At 33.2% G+C, this 23,356-nt stretch overlaps 1 protein-coding gene and 1 non-coding gene across 2 annotated transcripts; both read right to left on the bottom strand.

The window, feature by feature from the left end:
* Window positions 1-6,475: 6,475 nt before the first annotated feature.
* Window positions 6,476-12,358, bottom strand: Su(f) (cleavage stimulation factor subunit su(f)). Its single transcript, XM_076762396.1, has 13 exons — window positions 12,213-12,358; window positions 11,896-12,087; window positions 11,681-11,713; window positions 10,058-10,155; window positions 9,811-9,964; window positions 9,492-9,725; window positions 9,033-9,416; window positions 8,697-8,943; window positions 8,539-8,608; window positions 8,343-8,439; window positions 7,995-8,253; window positions 7,782-7,916; window positions 6,476-7,670 (listed from the first exon to the last, which is right to left on the bottom strand). Exons 1-13 carry the CDS (start codon window positions 12,234-12,236, stop codon window positions 7,456-7,458), a joined length of 2,142 nt encoding a protein of 713 aa, XP_076618511.1. The 5' UTR covers window positions 12,237-12,358; the 3' UTR covers window positions 6,476-7,455.
* Window positions 12,359-13,022: 664 nt separating this feature from the next.
* On the bottom strand, window positions 13,023-13,096 carry Trnan-guu (transfer RNA asparagine (anticodon GUU)). Its single transcript has one exon. It is a non-coding gene; the product is annotated as a tRNA-Asn (tRNA).
* Window positions 13,097-23,356: the final 10,260 nt, after the last annotated feature.

Consider the following 23,356-nt stretch of genomic DNA (forward strand, 5'->3'; position numbering starts at 1 on the left):
TGGATACAATAATAGAAATAACCATTTTCATGGTAACGCATATCAAATTACCAGCAATTATACTCGCACTGATTATGTCGTTATGTTACGTTAAAACACTTTATTGCCCAACCAAATTATCATTGTCACTTGTGCGACTACATTTATTGGGAACTTGCATTATTCTAGAGTGAATAGCATATGCTCCCCAAACTTGTGTCTAATTTGCATAGTTCTAAATTTCTCAATATTTGCCTGAGTTACTTTCGTTGCTCAAACTATTTGGAGAAACAATATAATATCTCTGTACAAGCTTCTGTTATCGAGGAAAATAACTTAAAAAATCTGTAGGATTTATATACTTATACTTCCATATTAACAATTTTATATGTAAATATTACTATTTGTTAGGATCTTGGCCAGCTTTGTAAACGCCGCTATTTTTTAGAATAGCTACTTTCAATTTGCTTGTTAATAGTTGCAGCTAATCGAAGAGCCAGGGCCCTAAAGAACAATTAAAAATTTAAAGCCAAATTAAAGACTCGTGCCAGGACCCTGATCCGTTGTCCTCAATAGCGATTGACGTGTCATAAACGTTCCAACTAGTCGCGCGATCGATTGACGGCCTTCGTAGATACCTGGGTACGGTCCCCGGTTGGGTGTTGGGAATTTTCCATTTACGGGCTCCAGTTTGCACCGCGACTGGTGGGCGGTAACCTGAACTTGGCGTATTTTGGAAATCCAATCCCCGAGAAAGGACGTCAACCGATTGGTTATTTTAGTAACGCTTCATCGGCAATTTTAGTATTTAAGAAGAACTTTGGAAGAGCTTCGGTAGATTATCATCAAAATTGAACTTAGAACGTTACTGTAGCAAGCGTTGAGTATAATAAATACCATACGAAAACATTTCCTTATAAGTATCCTATATTTCCTTATACAGGATGTTCGGCTACCCCTGGGAAAAATTTTAATAGGGGATTCTAGAGGCTAAAATAAGATGAAAATCAAGAATACCAATTTGTTGATGAAGGCTTCGTTAAAAAGTTATTAACATTTAAAGTTCCGTCCATACTGAATTCACCAAATATTATTGTAATTGACCCCCGCAACCGAAAATAATTTTTCCAGAACGATTTGAAATTTTTTTTTTCGTCGAAAAATTTAGGTACCCAATTAGATTTTCGGTAAGGAATTTTTTTCTCGAAAGTGCGTAGGATTTCGAGGGTATGTGTAATGATAAAAAATGAATGTAATTGACCACCGCAACCGAAAATAATTTTTCCAGAACGATTTGAAATTTTTGAGTTTAATTGTTAATAACTTTTTAACGAAGCTTCCATCAACAAATTGGTATTCTTGATTTTCGTCTTATTTTGGCCTCTAGAATCCCCCATTAAAATTTTTCCCAGAGGTGGCCGAACACCCTGTAAGTACAAAAAGGTTCCTTATAAAAAGGTGGTCCTTCGAGTTAGTATTCGACGGCACACACGTACAAAGTCTAATAAAATCCGATCGAGCACGCCTCAACCAAGGATCAAACACTATTTAAACAAAGCAGATGGACAAAAGATGAAAAACCAAAGAGGAAAACTTGTCATAGGCTCGAGCAAAGGGACACTGAATGTAGTTATTACCCCTATCGCGTTTTATCGTTCGTGCAAACATGAGTGCCATTACCTTCCTTTTCCAACTAACCAGCTTGTGTTTCGCTGTATATGTATAACTGCACTCGAACATTTGCAGGCATACCGGTTGAGTCAAAGGTTACAAAGACCTCTCGTAATTAAATGCTGGTTCAAAGACCACTGGGAGATATCCTCTGTTCTCGTAATTCGTTCGCAATTAATTTCTCTGTTTCTATTATTTCATTGCCTGGTTTCGAGTATCTCTTAATAAATCTCGCACGAACTCGCTTTTTCCTCAAAATCCTTCCAATCCAATGTTCGAGAAACACCGATTTCACAGAATAAATGTAATTAGTATAATATACGAATTGCTAATGACACTGACTGTCAATGATATTCGTTTATATCGAGGCTCTTATCGTTGCCGCCAAATACATTTTCGCGTTGGAAACATTATCGAATTTTATTATTATAAATTACCAAATACAAACATTCATTCTGATATTTGAGTATTATAGAGTGTTAATCTTGTTGAATTAATACTCTATTTGAACTTTTTCAATCGAATACCACAATTCAACGCTTTTAAATTATTAAAGGCTTGATGACTAAAGATCTTATTAATTGTATGTATTTTTAAAGAATAAATTAAGTTGATATACTTTTTTAATATTATTTCATCTAATAAGCGATTGTGATTAATTTACTACCCAACTAATAAGCACATTAATATTAATATTTGTCAAAAAGACTGTCAATTCGTTATAGATGTAATTGCAAATTTTGTTTTTTAATTATAAAAGTTTAATAAACTCTCGCCATAGCTGCAGATTCCCTTCGTTAGAATGTACTCCCCTCTCCTTGCAACGTAATGTTAAACTGATTCACCCTATTGCTTCGCCCCTTTTAAACGATTCCAATTTCATCTGTATAATTGCAAGTTACAGCTATGAGCTCGGAGGAGTGCATTAATCAAAATAGAATGAGTGCACGCTCCATCAAACTATTGTACTTTATGCCACGCATATGACTCGTTAAGAAGCAGTTAGCATAAATAGGGGCGAAATGTACAAAAGCGAGCGTCACTCTACACATTCGGGCAACATGTGATGCAGAAAATTACGTTTAAATTGCAATTTTAATTAAACTTCGACGCATCGAACGCGTGTCTTTGAATAATTTATATTGCCTCTTTTAATTATTATATTAATTACGAACAAAAGTTATAGACCTAACATTACACAGGACCGCAAAACATTTTCTACGAAACATTTACAAATTTTTGTCGGTTATTTGGGCCTTCAGTTCCGCAGTTTACGTCACTCGAAATTAAGTAAAACTGAAAATAAATTAACAGGCACCAGTACGACGCGTCGCTTTGATGCTATTTTAATTAAAGTTTTAATTTGCTAATTACGTAAACGAAACTCTGAAAAAACTAGAACTTTTAGTCGGAAATGAAATTCGCTCAAAACCGTTTGTAAATCACGAGCCCAATTTCTTCGGTAAATAGAAGCTCGTTTGGAGGCAACAAAAGCATTTTAGAATACCAGATAGAGAAATGTTAGGCATTTAAGTGTCGCGGCAAGGTATTATTGAATCGGAACTGAAACACCTGGATCCACGGGTTCAGGTGGCCGTGAGAATTTCCGCAGGACGAATTTTGCCGTTCCGCGCGGAACTGCCGCGGTATTAGTAGATTTTAGATGAGAAACAGCCTTCTGTTGCGTAGGAAAACAATAGTTGAAACGCTTTGCACGTTTCTTATTGAAGATCAACTGCTTGTGAAATTTTCTCTATATAGTATTTATTTTTATAACTTAATTGAATAAGTCCTATCTAGATTTATTTTCTTTAACATTTCAATGTAAGTATTAATTTATTTAAGTCCTTAAGTTATTGAAAAATTCTGTTATATTAATGACGTGATAGTTAACGTATTAAGGGGAAAAGCATCCCTTATGTCAGTCATCCATTTTATTTATAATTTTTAAATAAAAAAAGATATTAAAAAATGTACAATCAAATGTTCAAAATAAAAAAAATCTAGACTTTCGAAACAAAATTTGTTTCTTACTAATTAGCAGAATTTCAGAAGTGAAATGAGAGGCTCTAATATGAGGGATGATTTCTTCTTTAATAAAATTAATAAACATTTGTACATTATCGTAATAATTAGAGTTCACAGTGTTCTCTTGTTAGTAGCCCGCTTCTTACGCTGAAACTATACATAAGCCGTATTTTTATAATCCTACTTAGACCACTTTTAGTTTTCTTGATTTTAGCATCATAATCTTTTATTAAGATTCGAGAAACTTTTCAGTCTCCAATGGCCTTCATTAGTTCAATAATTAATACAAGTATTAATTAATCCTCGAGAGTAATCTCGGAGCGTATAGTACTTACAGAAGCATCACGTTTAGAATTCATTTGATGAAATTTATTTATAATATTTAACATGCATATTCTATACACTATATATTTACAGGAAAGGTCGAAGAAAGTGAATTTTTTGACTGAGGGGAAAGAACATTTTCTTAAATGAATCTAATAAATGAAAAATGTATACTTAGATTTTTTACTTTTGATTAATGTTGCGTCGCAGACCCTCGAGTGTCTCGTCGCGACGCAATATAACACTTAAGGTAGGCCCAAGTGTAGGGTAGGCTCAACCACTTGCTCGCCTCTTTATTAGGTATTTTTCGTCGCCTGGGCAAGTGGTATTCTTAAGGCCAGACGTCTGCTAGGTGGTTGGAGGCGCCGTTCGACCACCCATATCCCTAATATGTTTAGATTCACCCTGGTGTCCTCTTAACCGACTTTCCTTTTCCAAAACAGCCTTATGCATACCTCCACTCCTTTTCCTAGGTCCCAGCCTATATTTTTCCCAACTAGCCAATGCCTGATAAATCACTCCTAATTTTCCATTCCGATTCCGGCGTCTCCACCCACTAAAATTAGATATATAAAGTGACTGCGAGCAACGAGGGCAGATTTTACTCCAAAAATCTGACATAGTTTACTCTAAAACTCCGAGCGAGATTAGTCACGCTTCACAATCGCGCTTCACAAATAAATAAATTATTAAACCAACCAGCATTTTTTACTTCGTCGTGAGCCAATCATTTCATCGTTGTCGCGATGTTCACGACAATTAATATCTACAATTTAATGGCAATATTCGAAGCGAGTATTTGATCTTTTGATAGGAGTTTATAATACTCAGCAACGCGTACACATGCATCTTTGATGAAATGGGCGAAGGATCTTGAGTCTGAGAATTGCTGTACTATTCAGTATGCAAAATATGCTCGGCAACGTCGATATCTCTGTACAAGGTGTACCTTGGTCATTGAGAAGGAATGTCGCTAGTTTAGCCAGTTTGAGAAGTGTACAAATGCGAGGCATCTTCGTCTAAGATTGATGGGTGTAGAACTATGCCACAATTACACACTAAACGTTTCAGGATTTATGTCCGTGTAATAGAGATTCCTCCGGATTCCGTTGCTTCTACTGCGAACGCTTCATATCGTTGTGGCGTTAGATTATAGAGAAATACCGGCAGTTATTCATCATTTGTCTTAGTAAAGGTATATTACAACCAATCATACGTTAGAAACGTTGTCTGCAAAATTCGATATATCATTGTGTAATTAAAATCATTTATATGTGAGCGATATTTTTAAATTTGGGCTTTGACGGTATAAACAAGTGGTTTCCAACAGGTTGGGGAGCATCGTTAAAAGAAAGTTTTAAGTGGAAGGTTTCAAATGATACAAATAAAATATACTCATATAGTTTGTTAAACTTTAAAGTGAGCCATTCCTGAATTCCTAACTTTGAAAAACTAATGTAGACTACAGTGGGTGGCCACGTTATCAGTTATAAGTGTTAAAATTGTATTAAACAATCGATAAAACATTCTAAGAAGACTCTAGACTTGAACTCTTTTGAAAATGTCTGATAGCTTTTAAAAAACAGAAGAATAACTAAGATTTCACATCGTGATGAAGAATTAAAAATTAACGTTAAATAAGAACGATTCTTATAGAAATTAATTCAAATTGATTAGAATGTATTTCTAGCATGTATAACTAATAATTTAACCACAGAGTATTTAAAAACTTTTATTCAGTAGAAATTTCAAATAACGAATGAAAAAATTGTACTTACAAAATGAAGTAAATCGCAACGAACAAATCTAAATTGAACCGTTCGATCGAATAAACGTCGCGAATAAATTTGCTATAGCTTGGTTAATTATTATTCGAATAAGTTTACCCATCTTTGATTCATGTATTTATAAGCGTCTCCGTTTGTTTATCACCGTCCTAAATAATCCTGCTCGTACCAGGTATCTCGTGTGATTTAAACCGATTTCATTCTACGCATGCAAATTAGAAATCAGTCACACGTCGTGCACTGTATTTCCGTGTAAATGGCTTTTTGTCCAGAGCGTGTGAATGCAGTTGACGAAAGTTACATCGACGTATGCAGATTTCAGGCGTCTCTAAAGTTTTCAAAACAATTCCAGCGGCGGACCGCAACTATTTTCGCAGCTCGCAGCCCAATTTACCGCGAGCCCAGCGGGGCCATTACCAGCCACTCGAACTGGGAACGGTGATCAAAGTTTAATTGCACCCTTATCGAGCAGTTACACCTGCTAACAAACTTCAACTTGCGTAGAAGCAACTGCGATGACGAACTATTTAAGTTCGCTGTCGCGCGAATGTCCCGAAACATTGACTTTACAATAACGATGGAAAAAATATCCGATCAATATGGCGTGCAACTTTCGTGTTATTCGATAACTTTATTGAGAAAGGAAAACAACAATAAGCGCAATTCGATTGAAAATATCATTGCAATAGGATGCTAATCATTTATTGGTCCTGTACATCGAATTATACAGATCGACTTAAGTGTACAGCACGCTGGACAAATGCATTGGGACGAATAATTTTCTGAAATTGTTTTCTGTATGTATTTTGCTGGCAACGTGCCATTCGAACACTTTATAAAGTATTAAACGACAAATTGAGTAACAAATTTAATAAATATCAAAGAAATATGTTTACACATTTAAAAATTAATATAGATATTGAGATAAACAGCAGAACGAGAAAAGTATTAGTTCGAACACATTTGTTCGACGCCGTATACCACATACATCGTTCTGCGAACGAAAATAATAAATCGCGTTTTCCGGCATCGTGCACTTTATGTGAAGATGCCACGAATAGCAACCGTCCAAAATAATACAATTCCTATTATACAATTTAATTACAATAATGCGCGATCGTGCCATCTCGATAAAAATGTGCCAATCATCGCGTTTATTAAATATTTGTAGCAACAGGTTTGTAAGGCCTGAGCAGATACTTCTCACATATGTATAATCATCGTAAATGGTAGTGTAAAAATTAAATCTCGATCTTATACTTATACTAAGTTTATGATTTTGTTAATTTATAGTGTACAGCAAAATAGGTAACAATGTAATTAAATTCATCTTTCAAATATTTTCAATTTTATCGTAGTTTCGATTTACGATTCGATATATCGTATGCTGATGAACACATCGGAACAAAGACGAAACCAACAGTGTAAAGGTAGGATTTCTGAGTACATAGTACTCAAAATATCGTGCTCAGTGTCACATAAGAAATTTAGTAATCGCTTATATACGTAACGTACGCTTTTCAATAATAATAGGTTTGTTCCTTTAGAAAATGTTCCTCTTCCAGAACAAACGGAAAATGTAAAAATATATATGATAACATGTATCAAATTTCTCGAGAATACATAATGATGATAGGTAGCTCTTGTAGGTTATGTCATTTTATATTCACTTGACTCGTTTCTGTTGTCTTTGGCGATATATATCGTTTGCAGGCGGTGGTGGTAAGTCTTCTTCTTCACTGTCGTCACCACCTAGACGCGTTCTTCTGCGCTTCGATCCGATACTGACTCCATCGTTACTTTCATCGACGATCCAATGCACGGATTTCGCGAGATCGAACAATTTTGTGTCACAACCATTATCCGCTATCGGTAATGGAGCTAAAAACAAAAGGAAATAAATTTTGTTAAATAGCATATAAAACAATCTTCGCTCGTTTTGTTAATTTTATAGAGATTACAAATAAATGTGTGAAAATAGAAAAATTTTACCGTGGTCCGGTAATTGAATTCGATTAAAGACGTCCATGAGCAAGTCAACAGCCACAAATGGTCCCCTGAAACAACCTGGTGGTGGGAGCATGGTACATAACTGTGCTGCTGCTGGTGGTAATGGGAAAGAACCGCCTAAAATAAAAGAGAATAAACGCGTGCAACTTATTCTAAATATTCGTAAATATAAAATACTTTAGTAAAGATATTCACCAGGTACTGGATGTTCTCCAGGTAGTGGATTTACTTTCGGTTTGTAAGGAATCATTTGTGATAAATCAGGCCTAGGTAAAGATGCGATTGCCTCTTCTGGATCTGGAATTCGTGGTAATGCACCAGCTGTACTTCTAGTAACACTAGATACTTCCATATAGCCAATAGATCTTAGTTCCATAGGAGTACATGGGTACAAATCCAAAAATTTATATCTATCTACTAATTGTGCAGTCTCTTTGCCTTCAAATTCTTTAATCTAAAACATAATTGAGTATAGATAATAATATAATCTGCATAAGAAATATGTACGAAATTTACGTTAAGTACTAATTAATATTATAATACCTTTTCTAATACAGCACTGCGCCTCTTTTCAACTTTAACAATACTAGCCAGATCTCCGATGTTGGATTCAAATTCTAAAAACCGATTCCAAATGTCACTAAAAAAAATTTTTCAAAATTAGATATTGGAACAAATCCTTCATTCCATGAATATGTTCATATCAATAAACACGTAAATAAATATACTTATTACGTACACTGATTTCTCTGGTTCTAAACTACCAGAAGACAAAACTCGTTCAAATAGAACTCTCGTATTATTATCCTCTGCAAAAAAATTGTAATGATAAAGCTATAAAATTATAATGATAATATATCAAAATAATTCTCATAGAAATATCAGTATACATCTTACCATTTAAATGTGATAAATAATCGATGTAACAAAGTATATAGTCAGGATTATCTCCAAATTTCTTCAAACCCAGTTCAAATATTCGGAATGCAATATTTTTATCTTTGGTACAATAATATTCCATTAGCGCAGCAGCTACATATACATGATGTTTGCATCTTGGATCTTCCCTAGCTCTTTTAAAAACTGTTCTAGCAGACTTTATACCTTCTGCGCGCCTAGCAAACTTCATATATTGAACAAATGCCTATAAGAAAAGTCGATTTAATAGCATTATTTATTGATATTAAAATAAATGAATATAAATCCTAATATTAACAAAAACGAAATACTAACTAAAGTAGGATCGATATCGGGTATATCGAGGAACTTTTGATATATTTGATGAACTTTCTCGTATTTTACTCTTCCTTCTTCAAAATCTGCATGTGCAAAATATAGTAACATATTTTTTGATAACAATGTACTTGTAGCCCTTTCAAACATAGTGGCTGCTTCATCGCTCAAATTTTTTGCGGCGTTTACATCTCCTTTTTCCGTTAATATTTTTGAACTAAGTTCTAGAAAATGTGCAGCTTGATGCCATACTGCAGGGTGGTGACCCAAACATAGTAAGCACTGTTCAATAGCAAACATTACTCTCCGAGCAACTAAAGAAGTGTCTTCTGTTCTTAAGGGGTTACTGCGCTCCCATGCAATGTATTTTTTCCATAATTCAACCTACATAATACAAAAGTAATTTCATTATAGACAAATTTCTTTTCTATTGCATATGAACATTGGTTCAAAGAATACCTGTTTGACTTCATCTGGATGACCAGTTGGAGGTACGCTTGGAGCACTTCTATTCAATCCTCTTGTTACAGCTTCCAACTCTTTAGCAACGCGTCTTGCATTCATATAGTCCCTGGAACGCTCAATTGCCATTTTCTCTGCAATTATTGGATTAATATTTTGTTCAAATGCCATATAATCTTTCCATAATTGTTCCATATTTATCATAGGATTGACAACACCACGTTGATATACCTATAATTTAGCAATATTAATATGTTGTCAGATAAATCAGTTGGTATACATTGTAATACACTTCCAAACATATGTGGTTGAGTACCTTCCGAACAGCACTAATTTTTTGATTCTCTGCATATGAACCAACAGCTTCAACGCTTTTTAAAAACATAACATAGTCATTCCAAATACTGTAAGAATGTATGTCCATTCCAATTTTATCCAATGCAAAATCATATGCTTGTGCCATCTTTTCCCTATGAGTATATTTTTTTTTGTTTATTTATGTTGATGAATTTATAAATGTACAATTATTTGTTATGAATCTCTACACAAATGTAAATACTTACTTATATGTTGCAAGACTGGCTTTTGTTTCTTTGACATAAGAAAGGTAAAGTTTCCACAACTCAATATTTAAGATTTTCATGAGGCACCTTTGGAAAAGCTGTCAGAGAAAAGAAATATTTTAGAGGCAATGTAAGGAAACTATACCATCCACACGAAATCCACTCAAATGTGGTTACAAAAGAACATATCTACCACCTTACTTACCCATAGAGGCAAGTCTTTTTTATACACATATTTAAACATTATCAACAATACCAATAAGAATCACAAAAATATCAGGAAGTAAAAATTCAATAATTTATTGATGCAAATTTTTAATACAATCACTACTACAATATTGTTTGTATATAATGGGAGAAATAATAATGCACCAATGCATCAATTGAGAATGGTTTATTGCATAAACATATGATTCAATTGTTAATAATTAAGAGATGAGATTTTTAGACATGAGATTATAAAGGTAACATAAAACAAACCCCTTAAAATAGAAAAAGTTTATTTATTTTTTGCAAATGGGGTTGATAATATAATTATATTTCACCTATGTGGGATCTAGAAATGAATGATCCCAAAACATGACAAAAAAATTTAGACAGTGCGAAGCAACACAAGGTGATTAGAATAATAAAACTACCACGTAAATGATTAACCATCTGTTTTATGCGAATATTTATAAAAATAGATATTAATGTATCATCACCTTGTGCTACCTCTATGTAGTTTTCACAATATTTGAGAATATACCTCAAATATTGTTCAAGGGAAAAGGTAAGTTATGTAATTTTGAAAGCTTATTTGGAAAGCAAATGTATTCTATCAAGATTTTTTCTAAACCGTTATGCGAAGATATAAATATACCTTGCATAAATATTATTCCACTTTTTCAACAGTGAATATTTATTTAGTATAGGTTTATTCTGTACTCAACGTAATAAAATTTATACGCTGTATGAAATATGAATTTTATCTTCAAATAAATATAATCCAAGCACAGTGAAGAATGTGTTGCAGGAAGGAATATAAGGCTGTTACATTCAGGAAGTTGCCTTCGTAAGTTGATTTATATTAACAACTAATTCTTTATATTTGATGTATCAAATACATTCTATCTATGGCATATTCCCAATTATTCAACAAAGAAAACAACCTCCCAAATATATCAACAGAGCAATCATTAATCAATGAAATATTTGCTTATGGTGAAATATTGTTTTTATTCACCTCATATAATATGCAAAGTGCTTAGAATCACATTGTATGATGGTATTTGATCACAACGAATTAATAATAACCTGTCAGTGTTACGCGTAATCCTATTACACTAGAAAAATCATAGAAGACTTTTTAATATATCAATGTTTAGTTAAAAATTTTTCTACCATATATAATGGTTATTTGAAGTATAACTACTTTCCATTAAGTTATAAACATGCATATAAATATAAATCTGTATTAAAGAAACAATTCACCCAATAGTTTTCAATTCATATTGATAATGAAAACTGTTTGCACGTAACTTCAAACAAACAACTTAAACATACATAACTGTAAGTTTGGCAATATATAAAGTGTAGTTATTAAATTTTGAAACTTAGATTAGACAACTAATGTTAACATACCTTTTCCACCTTTTCAAAGTTGCGCATTTTCATCTGAAACAGTCATAAAAATTACGAAATAAGGTTTTGTTCCCGATTATTTTAAACATCCATCTAAATTATGTTGTTCAACATCGACATTTAAGTGAAATTCATTCGATTGAAATTTTTTGGAGCATCTTGAATCAATCTTATCTATAATAAATATTATTCGATCAAACGTATAAAAGTTTTACCTCTTGTTCAATATAAATCTTCCAATAACGACCAGCCGAAGGAAATACAGAAACGAGCTTCTCAAACACTGGTCTTACTTCTGTAATAGGCCTATTCTGTGCTTCGCGGATGAGGATACTCCACGCTTCCAAATCGTAGGGCGAATCGTCTACCGTTTTTTGAGCACGTTGCAATTTTTCATTTCCCCAATCCTATAAATAACAGCGAATGCGAATACAATTCAGAATACAAGTATCGTACAGAATATATTTACATAAAAGAAGTGAGGTTATGTATACGCAATGCGAATTACCAACACATTTTCCAATATACTTACGAATTCCGTTTTATTCTCTGTCATTTTGTAACAGTTTAAATGTCACAGATGTCCTGTAAAAAAAAAACTTCTACGATCGAAGAGAAAAACAGCCGATAAAAATTCTTCATCAACCAACTCACAATTGCCTATAATCTTTGGTAAGCAGCGCTGTTCAGAATTTCGATTATGTTCGATACATCGTTTCTAGAGGTCGATCGATGTCCGGTCTACTTGCGATTTGCGATTGTTGCCATCGTAACGAGGCATATGTTTGGAATAAAAATTGTGCTTTGAAAAAACATTTGTTAAATCGGAAGTTTTGTAGAAATATGTCGTGTATATTTTTCTGTGTAGAGAATGACTGGTAAGTAATGTTTAGTAATATAATTCAATGTGTGTAGCAATATAAATATCACTCTAAATTGCGTATAATTTGCTTAATTAAAAACGTTGGATTTGGTTCAAATTGGTTAGCATCAAAAATATTTTGTACATTAAATTTTAATTTTGATGTCAGATCACTTTAATATATCATGTATACAATTACAAAATATAATGTGAAGTCGTAATACTCAAGATACTTATAAAATTGGAGTATCGTTTAAACATGATATTATCGATGTAAGAATACATTTCATTGTTGTTGAATATTTTCTTTCTTTCAAGTTTATTTACCTAAGTAATTAAAATCTTGTAAAAAAATAATTTGTTTCATTCTTTAATGAAATAAGTTTAACGTAAAATAATTATAATGATTATTTTATATTATTCTTATCTGTAGAATATATTTACATATGACGTAATTAAATATTTTGTATAAAAAAGAAACGCCCCCGGGTGGGCTCGAACCACCAACCTTTCGGTTAACAGCCGAACGCGCTAGCCGATTGCGCCACGGAGGCAGTTGATCTACTGTTCTAAATGTTGTATGAGAAACTACATAATACTAAAAACTTTTCATTTATGATAATATGAAATATTTATCATCAAAACTAAATTTTACTGCAAAGAAATATTATTCTTATTATAATATCACATTATTCGATCTTATTATTATTATCCAATATATTAGTAAAAACAAATATGCGTGTATATAATCAGTTTCTCGTGTAATCGCTAGTTTTATATATTTTTCAGAAATTATACATGTGCAGTTTGGAGATGCAATGATATACAAGAACCTAATTAAATTCTTAAATATGTAAGTCAATTATTCTTTGTTTAAATATGTTAATGTATGTTATACTAATAGTAGATATACTCGAAAAAAGAAAATAATACTTTTTCTGACATTCAAAATAAATATATGATATACTATGTGCAACAAAGATATACATTTCAGAAGTTTCTTATTTAATAATTCTGAATGCGTTTAATTGTATAGACAACATTTGTAGTATATTAATCTAGTCATCAAAACAGGAAACTTTTTTATATTTAATATTTGAATCGGTAAATTGACACTTAAGGTAATAGAATTAATTTTGTGCAGTGGTCACTTTCGTTGAAGTGTTGTATTTTATTCAATAACTGTATAAACAATTTATGCATACTAAAGAAAATGGACATTTCATAAACAGTAAAAAGCCTCGTAGCCCCTAGCACTGTCTATTTTGCCTAATAGATATTACGGACTTGCCTATGAAAAGGTTACAGGCTTGTTCATAGCTCGTCAATTTCATTCTGCTTCAAATTCGATTCGAGCAATCGAAAGAGGACGTTTCGATTTTCGAGCATAAATAAGTATGAGAATTGAAAGCTACTACCGGCTCGAGTGTCGGTCACGATCGAGTCAAATTTGCTGTGACGAGTTCGTCGATCAGCCTGGGGCAGAAATTCAGCATCGATCTTAGGCGAACACCTACCTTCTGGTACTGTTATGCCATAGAATCCTGAGTGGATGCTCTTTGGTTTCTCATCATTTTGCAGACAATGTAATAAACATCGATGATACCAGAGAACTATCTAAACTTTATTCAGAATTCTTGATATAAATACGACATGAAATGGCCATAAAAAAATGCATAACATTTTATTGTATTTGGAATCCGTATTACGATAAATATTCTCTTGGAACAAAATATAGGAAACAAGATGACAAAATCTATGACAATTATTATTAAACTAATTTGTTTAGGAAATGTTCCTTGTTAATTTGTTTTAAATCTATTATTTTTAAATACAAGCGATGTTACGAGTTTTTAAACAAGAGGAACACTTTTAAAAGTAATTTAAATTAGGAATATTTGAAATTATGGAAACACAACACGAAAATTTATTTTTGTAGAATGATCTTCAAACTTTACCCTTTAAAGTGCATAGACTACCAGAAATAAGTCTGAAAATATTAGTATATTATTGTATCTGTTGTTGTAGGAATAACTTTGGTAAGATTTTATCTAATATCGCTCAAGATAAAGCATTTACTTTTAAACTAAAATGGTAGTAATATGAAACGAGAATCTTGCGGATATTCAACGTGAGAACGATGACATGGCGTACGGTTTTTCGTCACGCTCGATCTTTCGCGGAGATTCATTATACACAGAGTTCCAAAGTCGGAGCAGATCGATTAACACATCAATTTGCATTTAAGCGTAACTAACTTAATGCAGGGCACAGATGCATACATGCAAAGTAAGCTGTGCCTTACAAATGATGGCTCCGACTGACGACCATTTGTTATTCGCGTCCCGAACAAATTTCTATTTTGCATAATGGACTAGACTCTCGTTCGCTAGCGACTCTCGCTATCAGGTTGTATCTAAAACTTTTCAAGTTTTTTTCAAAAGCTACAAAAGTATTTCGTAGCTCGACTTATCTATTCCAACTTATTATAATTTTGTTTACTGTTGATCGTTTTTCATTTCGGAAAACGGACGAGTTTTTGTATAGAAATTCGCGCGGCTCGAGCCGAAATGACGGAAAATGTTGAAGTTTAAATTAAGACAGTGGCCGGCGGAGCAACGAGGTGTCGATAATGAATCTCAGCGTTAATTAGCTCCCAAAGGTGAGGCGATAGGTAGCCGGTCGTGGCATACCGATATCTTCTTCTCAGTCTCGCGCACACATTGCAAAGCAAAGCCTAACTGAAACGTCACGCCACTTGTTACTCGTTAGTGTGCACGATGCCATCTTTACTGCCGGCCACTCGGTCGAGTTACTCCTTCGGCAGCCTCGTCGATACCAGCTCACGGTCCTGTAATTAACAATGTTCTCCGCCTTTATCCGGCCTTGGCCAGGGCGAGCTTCTTAGACAGATTTCGCCGAAGATGTGACTTATCGTCCTCTCGATGGCGACCCAGGCCGTTTTAAACGGGGACACGCATGGCTGGTCGCTGGTACTTTCGATGGACAAACGAGTTCGGTGGATTGTTCGTTCAATTACAGGGTTCTCGGCTTAATCTTATCAAAGTTATTCCTACAACAACAGATACAATAATATACTAGATTTATTTCTGGTAGTCTATGCACTTAAAAGGGTAAAGTTTGAAGATCATCTTACAAAAATAAATTTTCGTGTTGTGTTTCCATAATTTCAAATATTCCTAATTTAAATTACTTTTAAAAATGTTCCTCTTGTTTAAAAACTCGTAACATCGCTTGTATTTAAAAATAGTAGATTTAAAACAAATTAACAAAGAACATTTCCTAAACAAATTAGTTTAATAGTAATTGTCATAGATTTTGTCATCTTGTTTCCTATATTTTGTTCCAAGAGGATATTTATCGTAATACGGATTCGAAATACAATTCCTTTAAAGTAGCAGAATTATGTTATCCATTTTTTATGGCCATTTCATATCAAATGTATGTCAAGAATTTTGAATAAAGTTCAGACAGTTCTCTGGTATTATCGATGTTTCATATTACATGCTTATATTTAGATTAAATGCTTTATCTTGAGTGATATTAGATAAAATCTTATCAAAGGTATTCCTACAACAATATATACAATAATATACTAGTATTTTTAGATTTATTTTTGGTTGTCTATGAACTTAAGACGGTAAAGTTCTCGGCGGGAATCGGAACGAATAATTTATACTATGCGGGGTGAATCTGATTTTAAAAGGGGTTACATCACTACGGTGTAGGAAAAATCTTATTCTAATTGAAATATAGATATTGTTAATAGCAGGTCTACTGGATAAAAAAAACTTTTTTGAAAAGTGTCATCACTAATGAAACTTATTATATCTGTATTCGTTAAATTGAGGTTTGACAAATAGTGAGATTATAATATGAATTTAGTTGATCAAGGCCCCTCTAAGTTTAAACCTCCATTTTTTAATGGGAAGCAAACACGATCATCTACACTTTACTAATTATAATATAATATAACCCCGTTTGTTGTACTCTATAGAATACGTGTAATCCACTTTTAAAGTTACAGTTTTCTGAGTTTTTGCTTTGGGGCCAGGTGGATAAATATTCTTGAAAACTTTTATAATTAAAATATAATAACGACATATCTACTGAACGATGATTTTAATTAATATAAGACATTGTATGTAGTTTTCTTCGTTTCATGTTTCGTGACCTTTAAATAATATAGGTATTGCATCAAGAAATTAATTTAACAAACATTGCCTTAGATGCAATCCATTGTGATTGTTTCTTATATAAACTTCTATTGAAAGGATATAGAGAGAATGATAAATGATGATGAAAGATGAGTTTCTGTAAACATGTAGTGAAAAGCATAACTAATAACGTGGTACATGAATTTATTGTTGCACACATAACTGACGTTTCTGGGCAAATTTCAAATGTTCTATTGCGTTTACTATTCTCATATATGGTATATTCCTCCGTACACAAGTATAAGATTTTTTCTGGGTTATTTCAATTGGTAAATGGAGTTTTACTTTAATTTCTTCCACAATATAAAATATATATTTAAAATTGTTCTTAAGCACAGCTTCATTTTGATGAATAGTAGTTTTCCTTTTCCTACTTGTACTAATGTTTCGGGTTCGCCTGTAATGTTTTCTTTTCTTAAAGATTTTCTACTAGCATAACTTTTACAAATTCATTCTATAGCAACTAACTCTCTTGTTCTTGACAATTTGTGAAAAATCAAAATACATTTATTCAATTTTTTAAATTTCTAAATACGTCAATAGTTAATTATAATTTTACTCATAGAGAAAGATTTATGTATGCCAATAATTTCAACTGAAAATCCTTCGATAGTTTTAATAATTTTACTTTTCGTTCGATATCGATACATTATTTTTATTGATTTAAAAAAATGTACTAATCGTATCATCATCTTTTGTGACTCTACTATTAATTTTAAAACGTTTATATTTAAAAATCGTGCTTTGATCAAGAGTATGGAAAATATGGATAGGTTCGACGAGTTCCTTCTTGAAGTTTAGTCTTTTCAGGATTTTAACTATTCACGATATCAACATTTGATGCACTGAGCATTCCAAAATATTCGTTTTCGAAAATCTTCAAAACTTTTAAATCTTCTTTCCGATTCAGTGACGCGTTTAACTTTACAAATGGGAGAATTTGTGAGATTTCCAGTGAGATGAACGACTGTTACACGAATCGCACAATTCTTGGCCGGATAAGCTGGAATTAGAGAAATTGTCTCTTAGAGGAATCCCGTAACGTTGGGTCGTATCAGGTGGAGTTAGTTCGTCCAGCTGGACAGGGACCGTGGTCCAATCTGGAAGGTATCTTTCGAGCGTCGACAGAGAGTGCTTCCATTACGCTGGGCGGTGGTCCCTCGTTATATCCGGGACAAGCAAGTCCGTGGCTACTCATCTGATAGTCCGAGGATTTATGGCGTCCCTGATGGTTCATTTAGCGCTGACATGGCTGGACAGGGGCGGGTCGAGACGCTTTCGCGTACGTGTATGCGTGCGTTAACGCGACAATACGGAAATATCTTGTTAAAAACGGTTTGAGTGGCGCTATAGATTGGCTGATTTAACTGCATACGCATCGTGCGTCAAGTGCATCAATTGGGAAATAAGCCTAAACTGCGCCTCGAAAAACCGTTATTAAATAGTTGCCGTTCGTTAATCGGACCGGGGGACACTCGTTTTCAACGAGCGAAACTTTAACTAGGACCTCGGCCGAGCTTGCTTCTTTGTCGAAGAGATCGCAAATCGTGTGGGTGACCGTTTTGTTTCCTTACTTTATTATCACGAGTATGAACAACCAGTGTAAATTTATATTAAAAAGTAAAATAAATCTACATTTATCTAAGCTTCATCTCAAACTAAATCCTCTACTAAGCCTCTATTATAAAAATACCTTTCAAGTTATACGATCATTCGATAATTGCATGTATTTGCGAGTTGCAAATATACAGGGTGTTCGGCCACCCCTGGGAAAAATTTAATGGGGGATTCTAGAGGCCAAAATAAGACGAAAATCAAGAATATTAATTTGTTGATGGAGGCTTCATTAAAAAGTTATTCATGTTTAAAATTCCGCACTTACTGAATTTTTTCTCGAAAATGTGTAAGATTTCGAGGGTATGTCTATTCACCAAAAATGATTGTAATTGACCCCCGCAACCGAAAATAATTTTTCCAAAACGATTTGAAATTTTTCTTTTTTCGTCGAAAAATTTAGGCACCTAATTAGATTTTTGGTAAGGAATTTTTTTCTCGAAAGTGCGTAGGAATTTGTGGTTATGTGTAATGACCAAAATTGATTGTAATAGACCCCTGCAATTGAAAATATTTTTTCCAGAACGATTAGAAATTTTTTAATTTCACCGAAAAATTTCATCATCTACTCAAATTTTTTCTTGAAACTGAGTAGGATTTCGAAAGTATATGTATTCACCAAAAATAATTGTAATTGACCCCCGCAACCGAAAATAATTTTTCCAGAACGATTTGAAAGTTTTGAATTTAATTCTTAATAACTTTTTAACGAAGTCTCAGTCAAGAAATTGATATTCTTGATTTTCGTCTTATTTTGGCCTCTGAAATCCCCTATTAAAATTTTTCCCAGGGGTGGCCGAACACCCTGTATGTTTCCGTAATTCATTGAAAAGCAAAGTAACCGTAGTTACGCGTAGCGAGAATTGCAACATCCCTAAACGGTCAAATTGGAAAATCAATAACATCTAATATAAAGTCTAGCGAGGATAAAATACTAAAATATTAAACAGATGTGGCAATGAACGGCAAATATGAAAGTAAATAGAGAATGTCGACTTTGTAAAGCTGTAATTTATTTATGGTTTTCATAGCAATGTGCTGACAGTGCATCCATCAATCAGCTAATTTGACGGGAAAAAGTCTTGTAATTAAATGCGTAATAGCTGGTTAAGAAACATTAAACAACGATATGGTATACGATTATTGAGAATTCAAGGATAAAGACTTGTAACAAATGTGCAGGTAGTTGAGGTGTATAACAAGATAAATCCAAAGTGTCATAGAAGATAGATAATAATCAAGAAATTGTATACGCAATGGTGATGAAAGTAGTAATTATTGTAGATCTTTATTTTGAAAGTCATTAGCTTCGTGTGTAGGCTATCGTACCTGGGTAAAATATGTGCAAGGATAGATTATGGTTCATTCCAATGTTATCAGATCACATAAAATTCCACTGTTTATTAATTGGAAAATTACAAAAAAACCACGTGCTTTAAGTATGTCTCCAATAACACAAAAGAATGGATGGATAGATACAGAAGTATTCGAGCAGTGATATAATTTAGACTTTCTTTCAAGCATAGTAAAGTATCAGTAATATTTAGGAAGGAAATAAAAAATTCTAGTTACGTTAGATAATACTACATCACATGTTGCAAAAGATTTAATGGTCGCTGAAATATTCAAACTGATTTTACATATCGTTAATGGAATGTGCAATTGTTATTAATACGAAATACATGATGAATTCAATAAATATCGGAGTATTATACTTTATGAAGTTTCTAGTTTCGTAGGTTGAAGTGTTATGTAAAGTATAATTTACAAGAGCGGTTTTCAATATTTTTTCCTTACGTATCACTTTTCTATGATGCTTTTCTAAGATTATTAAATAATTATATTAGTATCATAATCGTTGCTCAAGTGGTATCGCATAGAATTGATCGATAAATCTGAGAAAACCCTAATAAAAAGAATGAGTTAAGACAGTTGATTATATTGTGATTATATTACTAACGACATTACAAAAGCCATTATAAACGAAATTAATAATGATTATATTTTAATACACGTAGATCCAAATGTTCAATTAATTATCTTGTCGAGTCCTACGTTTCTCTGATTGTAGCACCATTTTTCATGTTATTACAGTAATTCATACACATTCTGGCACATTCATACACATTGAGCTTCTCAAAAGCTTATGCAACATTGTCTGAGGCACTCCATTTGAGTTTCACGTCAAGAATTTTTCAGCTTTTTCTGCAACCTACATGTAGCATCAATGTTGAAATTCTCCTCGATATGGGCGCGCGTGTAAATCACGCGCGGCGAATAATAAAACTCGCGAAAATATATGTTCGCAATTCAGCTCGAACGGCGTTTACGTGTAACTTTCAAAGATTCGCGCGTGATAAACACAGGACTTTTTTATACCATAAGTGTATTGAAATACCATGATATGTGTTTTAAATCAAATTCAGAAGCGAAATTTAAGTCTAGAAATTTTACCTACGATCACAGAAGTGGAATTTAATTTAAAAAATTCCAACTCTGTGCTCGAAAGTGGAATCTAAATTAAAAAACCCATCTATGCGTTCAAAAATGAAATTTAAATCTGTAAATTTAACCTTTGCCTTATAAAAATAAAATTGAAACTTAAAACTTTCCTCTATGAATTTAGAAGTGAGATCTAAATTAACAAATTCCATTTACGAATTCAGAAGTGGAGTTCAAAAGTAAAATTTTTCGTTCTATCTGAAAATAAATCATATAATGAGGCGTTGAAAAACATTGCAAAGTGTGCACGAATTCGAACGTCATTTCATTTAATAAACTTTTTATCAAAAAGAAAGGTTTACGAATCCATAATGAAGTGAAATAAAACAAAATTTGTATAATAGAATCTATAATATAAATGTATATTTGGTACATGACCTCGAAGTCACAACGAATTATAAAGGGTCAAGGTATCTGCCTGTGAATTTAGAAGAAGGACTTTAGATATTCCATCTGTATTTTCAAAAGTTGAATTTAAAATAAAATCCCACTCACAAATTGATGTCGCGTAATTATGGGTGTTGGTCGTCGATCGAACGTAGAATGGGTAGACAAAGTTTTAAACGTTGGGAACGCAGTCGGTGGCTGCTAATGACCAATATAACTTATACTTCATGCTCATTTTAATACACACGTATTTGGTGTAAATTCTACCCTGTTATCGAATCTGATTCGTAATATGTGCAGGAAGAGTATAAGTATATACGAGTCTAAAGATGTACTGGGCTTAAAAATGTGCCTTGAGTTCTAATTACCTGTAGTGCTTATAATTTTCTTGGACAATTGATCGATGAACACCATAAGATTCGTACAACTAAAAATAAATACCTTACCTAAGATTAAATTTATAATTCTCTGAGAAATTTTTACTTAGTCGTTCATTAATCGACGTTTAAACGCTTGATCTCTTTTAAATCTAAATAAAGTTATTGTTACAGTTATATTTACGATTTTGTGTTTTCACACAAAAAGTAGGTGTTAAGTAATTCTCGTATGAACAGAGCTGTTATTCAAAATAAAAGTCAATATAATGTGTCCTGATCTCGTTTTGGTTATATTTATTCAGTTTATATTAACTATATTATATCATTATAGTTTATATTATATTAACTTTAGTTTATATGAGCTTTTAGATCAGAGAAATTAGAAATGTATACTTTGTATGTTATTTATGTTAGATTTCGTGTTTATAAAATTTGAAACAAGGAAGTTATATCTATTGTCATCTTTAATTCTGTGAATAATCGTTAATTGTTTAGCTTCAAATCGTAGAGTGATCTCGAAAGCATCGTGTATGAAGCATCCTTATAGAACAAGGAAGTGTAAAATCTGTTATTTGTAAAAGACATGGAAATGACATAACTACCGTGCAACCTTGATATCGTCTGTTGTGCACCAAGTAACTGGTTAAGGTAAAGCTAATAATCACCGACCAGTACCTTTCTACAGCCGTGCCAGTGAACTGATTTCCGAGAGCTGCATCATTGTGCAACCGAATTCGTTCGGTGCAACCTTGGCTACCGTAAAACACGCTTCGCGTTGCTCACAATCAGTCATCCCCGATGTTTCTCCAATGGAATCACGTCGTCAACAGTCTGTCACGTGATAACATAACGTCGATATCTCTCAGACGATTAATAAAAATAAATATATCGTTGTAAAGCGTATACAAAACACTTAAGCGCATATGTAATGATCTAAATCTCGTCACTATTAATTTTAATGCAAAATTATTTAAAAGCAATAGAGGAACGTTTCGTATTTAAATCCAAAAAAATCAAATACAAAATTATTTTATTTAAATGGTAAAAGTTTCGGTTGGATTTACAGGGTAAAGCTACCTTTTAAATATAATGACGACCGTAAAGCAAAATAATAACAACGTGTGAAATTTTCACTCTTGTACCGTTGCTAGACGTTTATTTTGCGAATCGTTGAATATTAATCAGTTGTTTCAAGAGTAAGGGGCAGTATAAAACAGAACATAAAACAAGATCACGTTTTAAACATTTGTTTGCCCGATGTTTTGCCATTCTTCTCCGGAGACTGAAACTTTTGTCCGTCTCTATAAGTTCGCATCTGAGAACGGTGGTCGGATAGAAAATAACGAACATTCGCGCTTGGTTCCCTTTCGTCGTTTGCCTAAGAGGGAACTGCGAAATGCGTAAAGAACATTTTATGGCGGTGAGTTTCTTGCATGTACATACGTATGTATGCAACTCGCGCTACACCGCCGCCGTGGGAAACGTGACACGGACTCGCTCCTAAACCTGAAAAGCTGTTTCGAGATCGCGGACAGAGGACTCTAGGTAGCCGTGGATGCTCGACGTGTTCGATAGATGGAAAAAAAGGAACCTCTGGATAGCGGCGCGCAATAAATTACTCATTTGCTTGTCGTCAAACACGACCGGATGTCATCGAAACGTCGCGCGCTGTCCTTTATGAAGAAATCAGCGACGG

This window comes from Colletes latitarsis, chromosome 3, assembly GCF_051014445.1.
Source record: "Colletes latitarsis isolate SP2378_abdomen chromosome 3, iyColLati1, whole genome shotgun sequence".
Classification (NCBI taxonomy): Eukaryota; Metazoa; Arthropoda; class Insecta; order Hymenoptera; family Colletidae; genus Colletes; species Colletes latitarsis.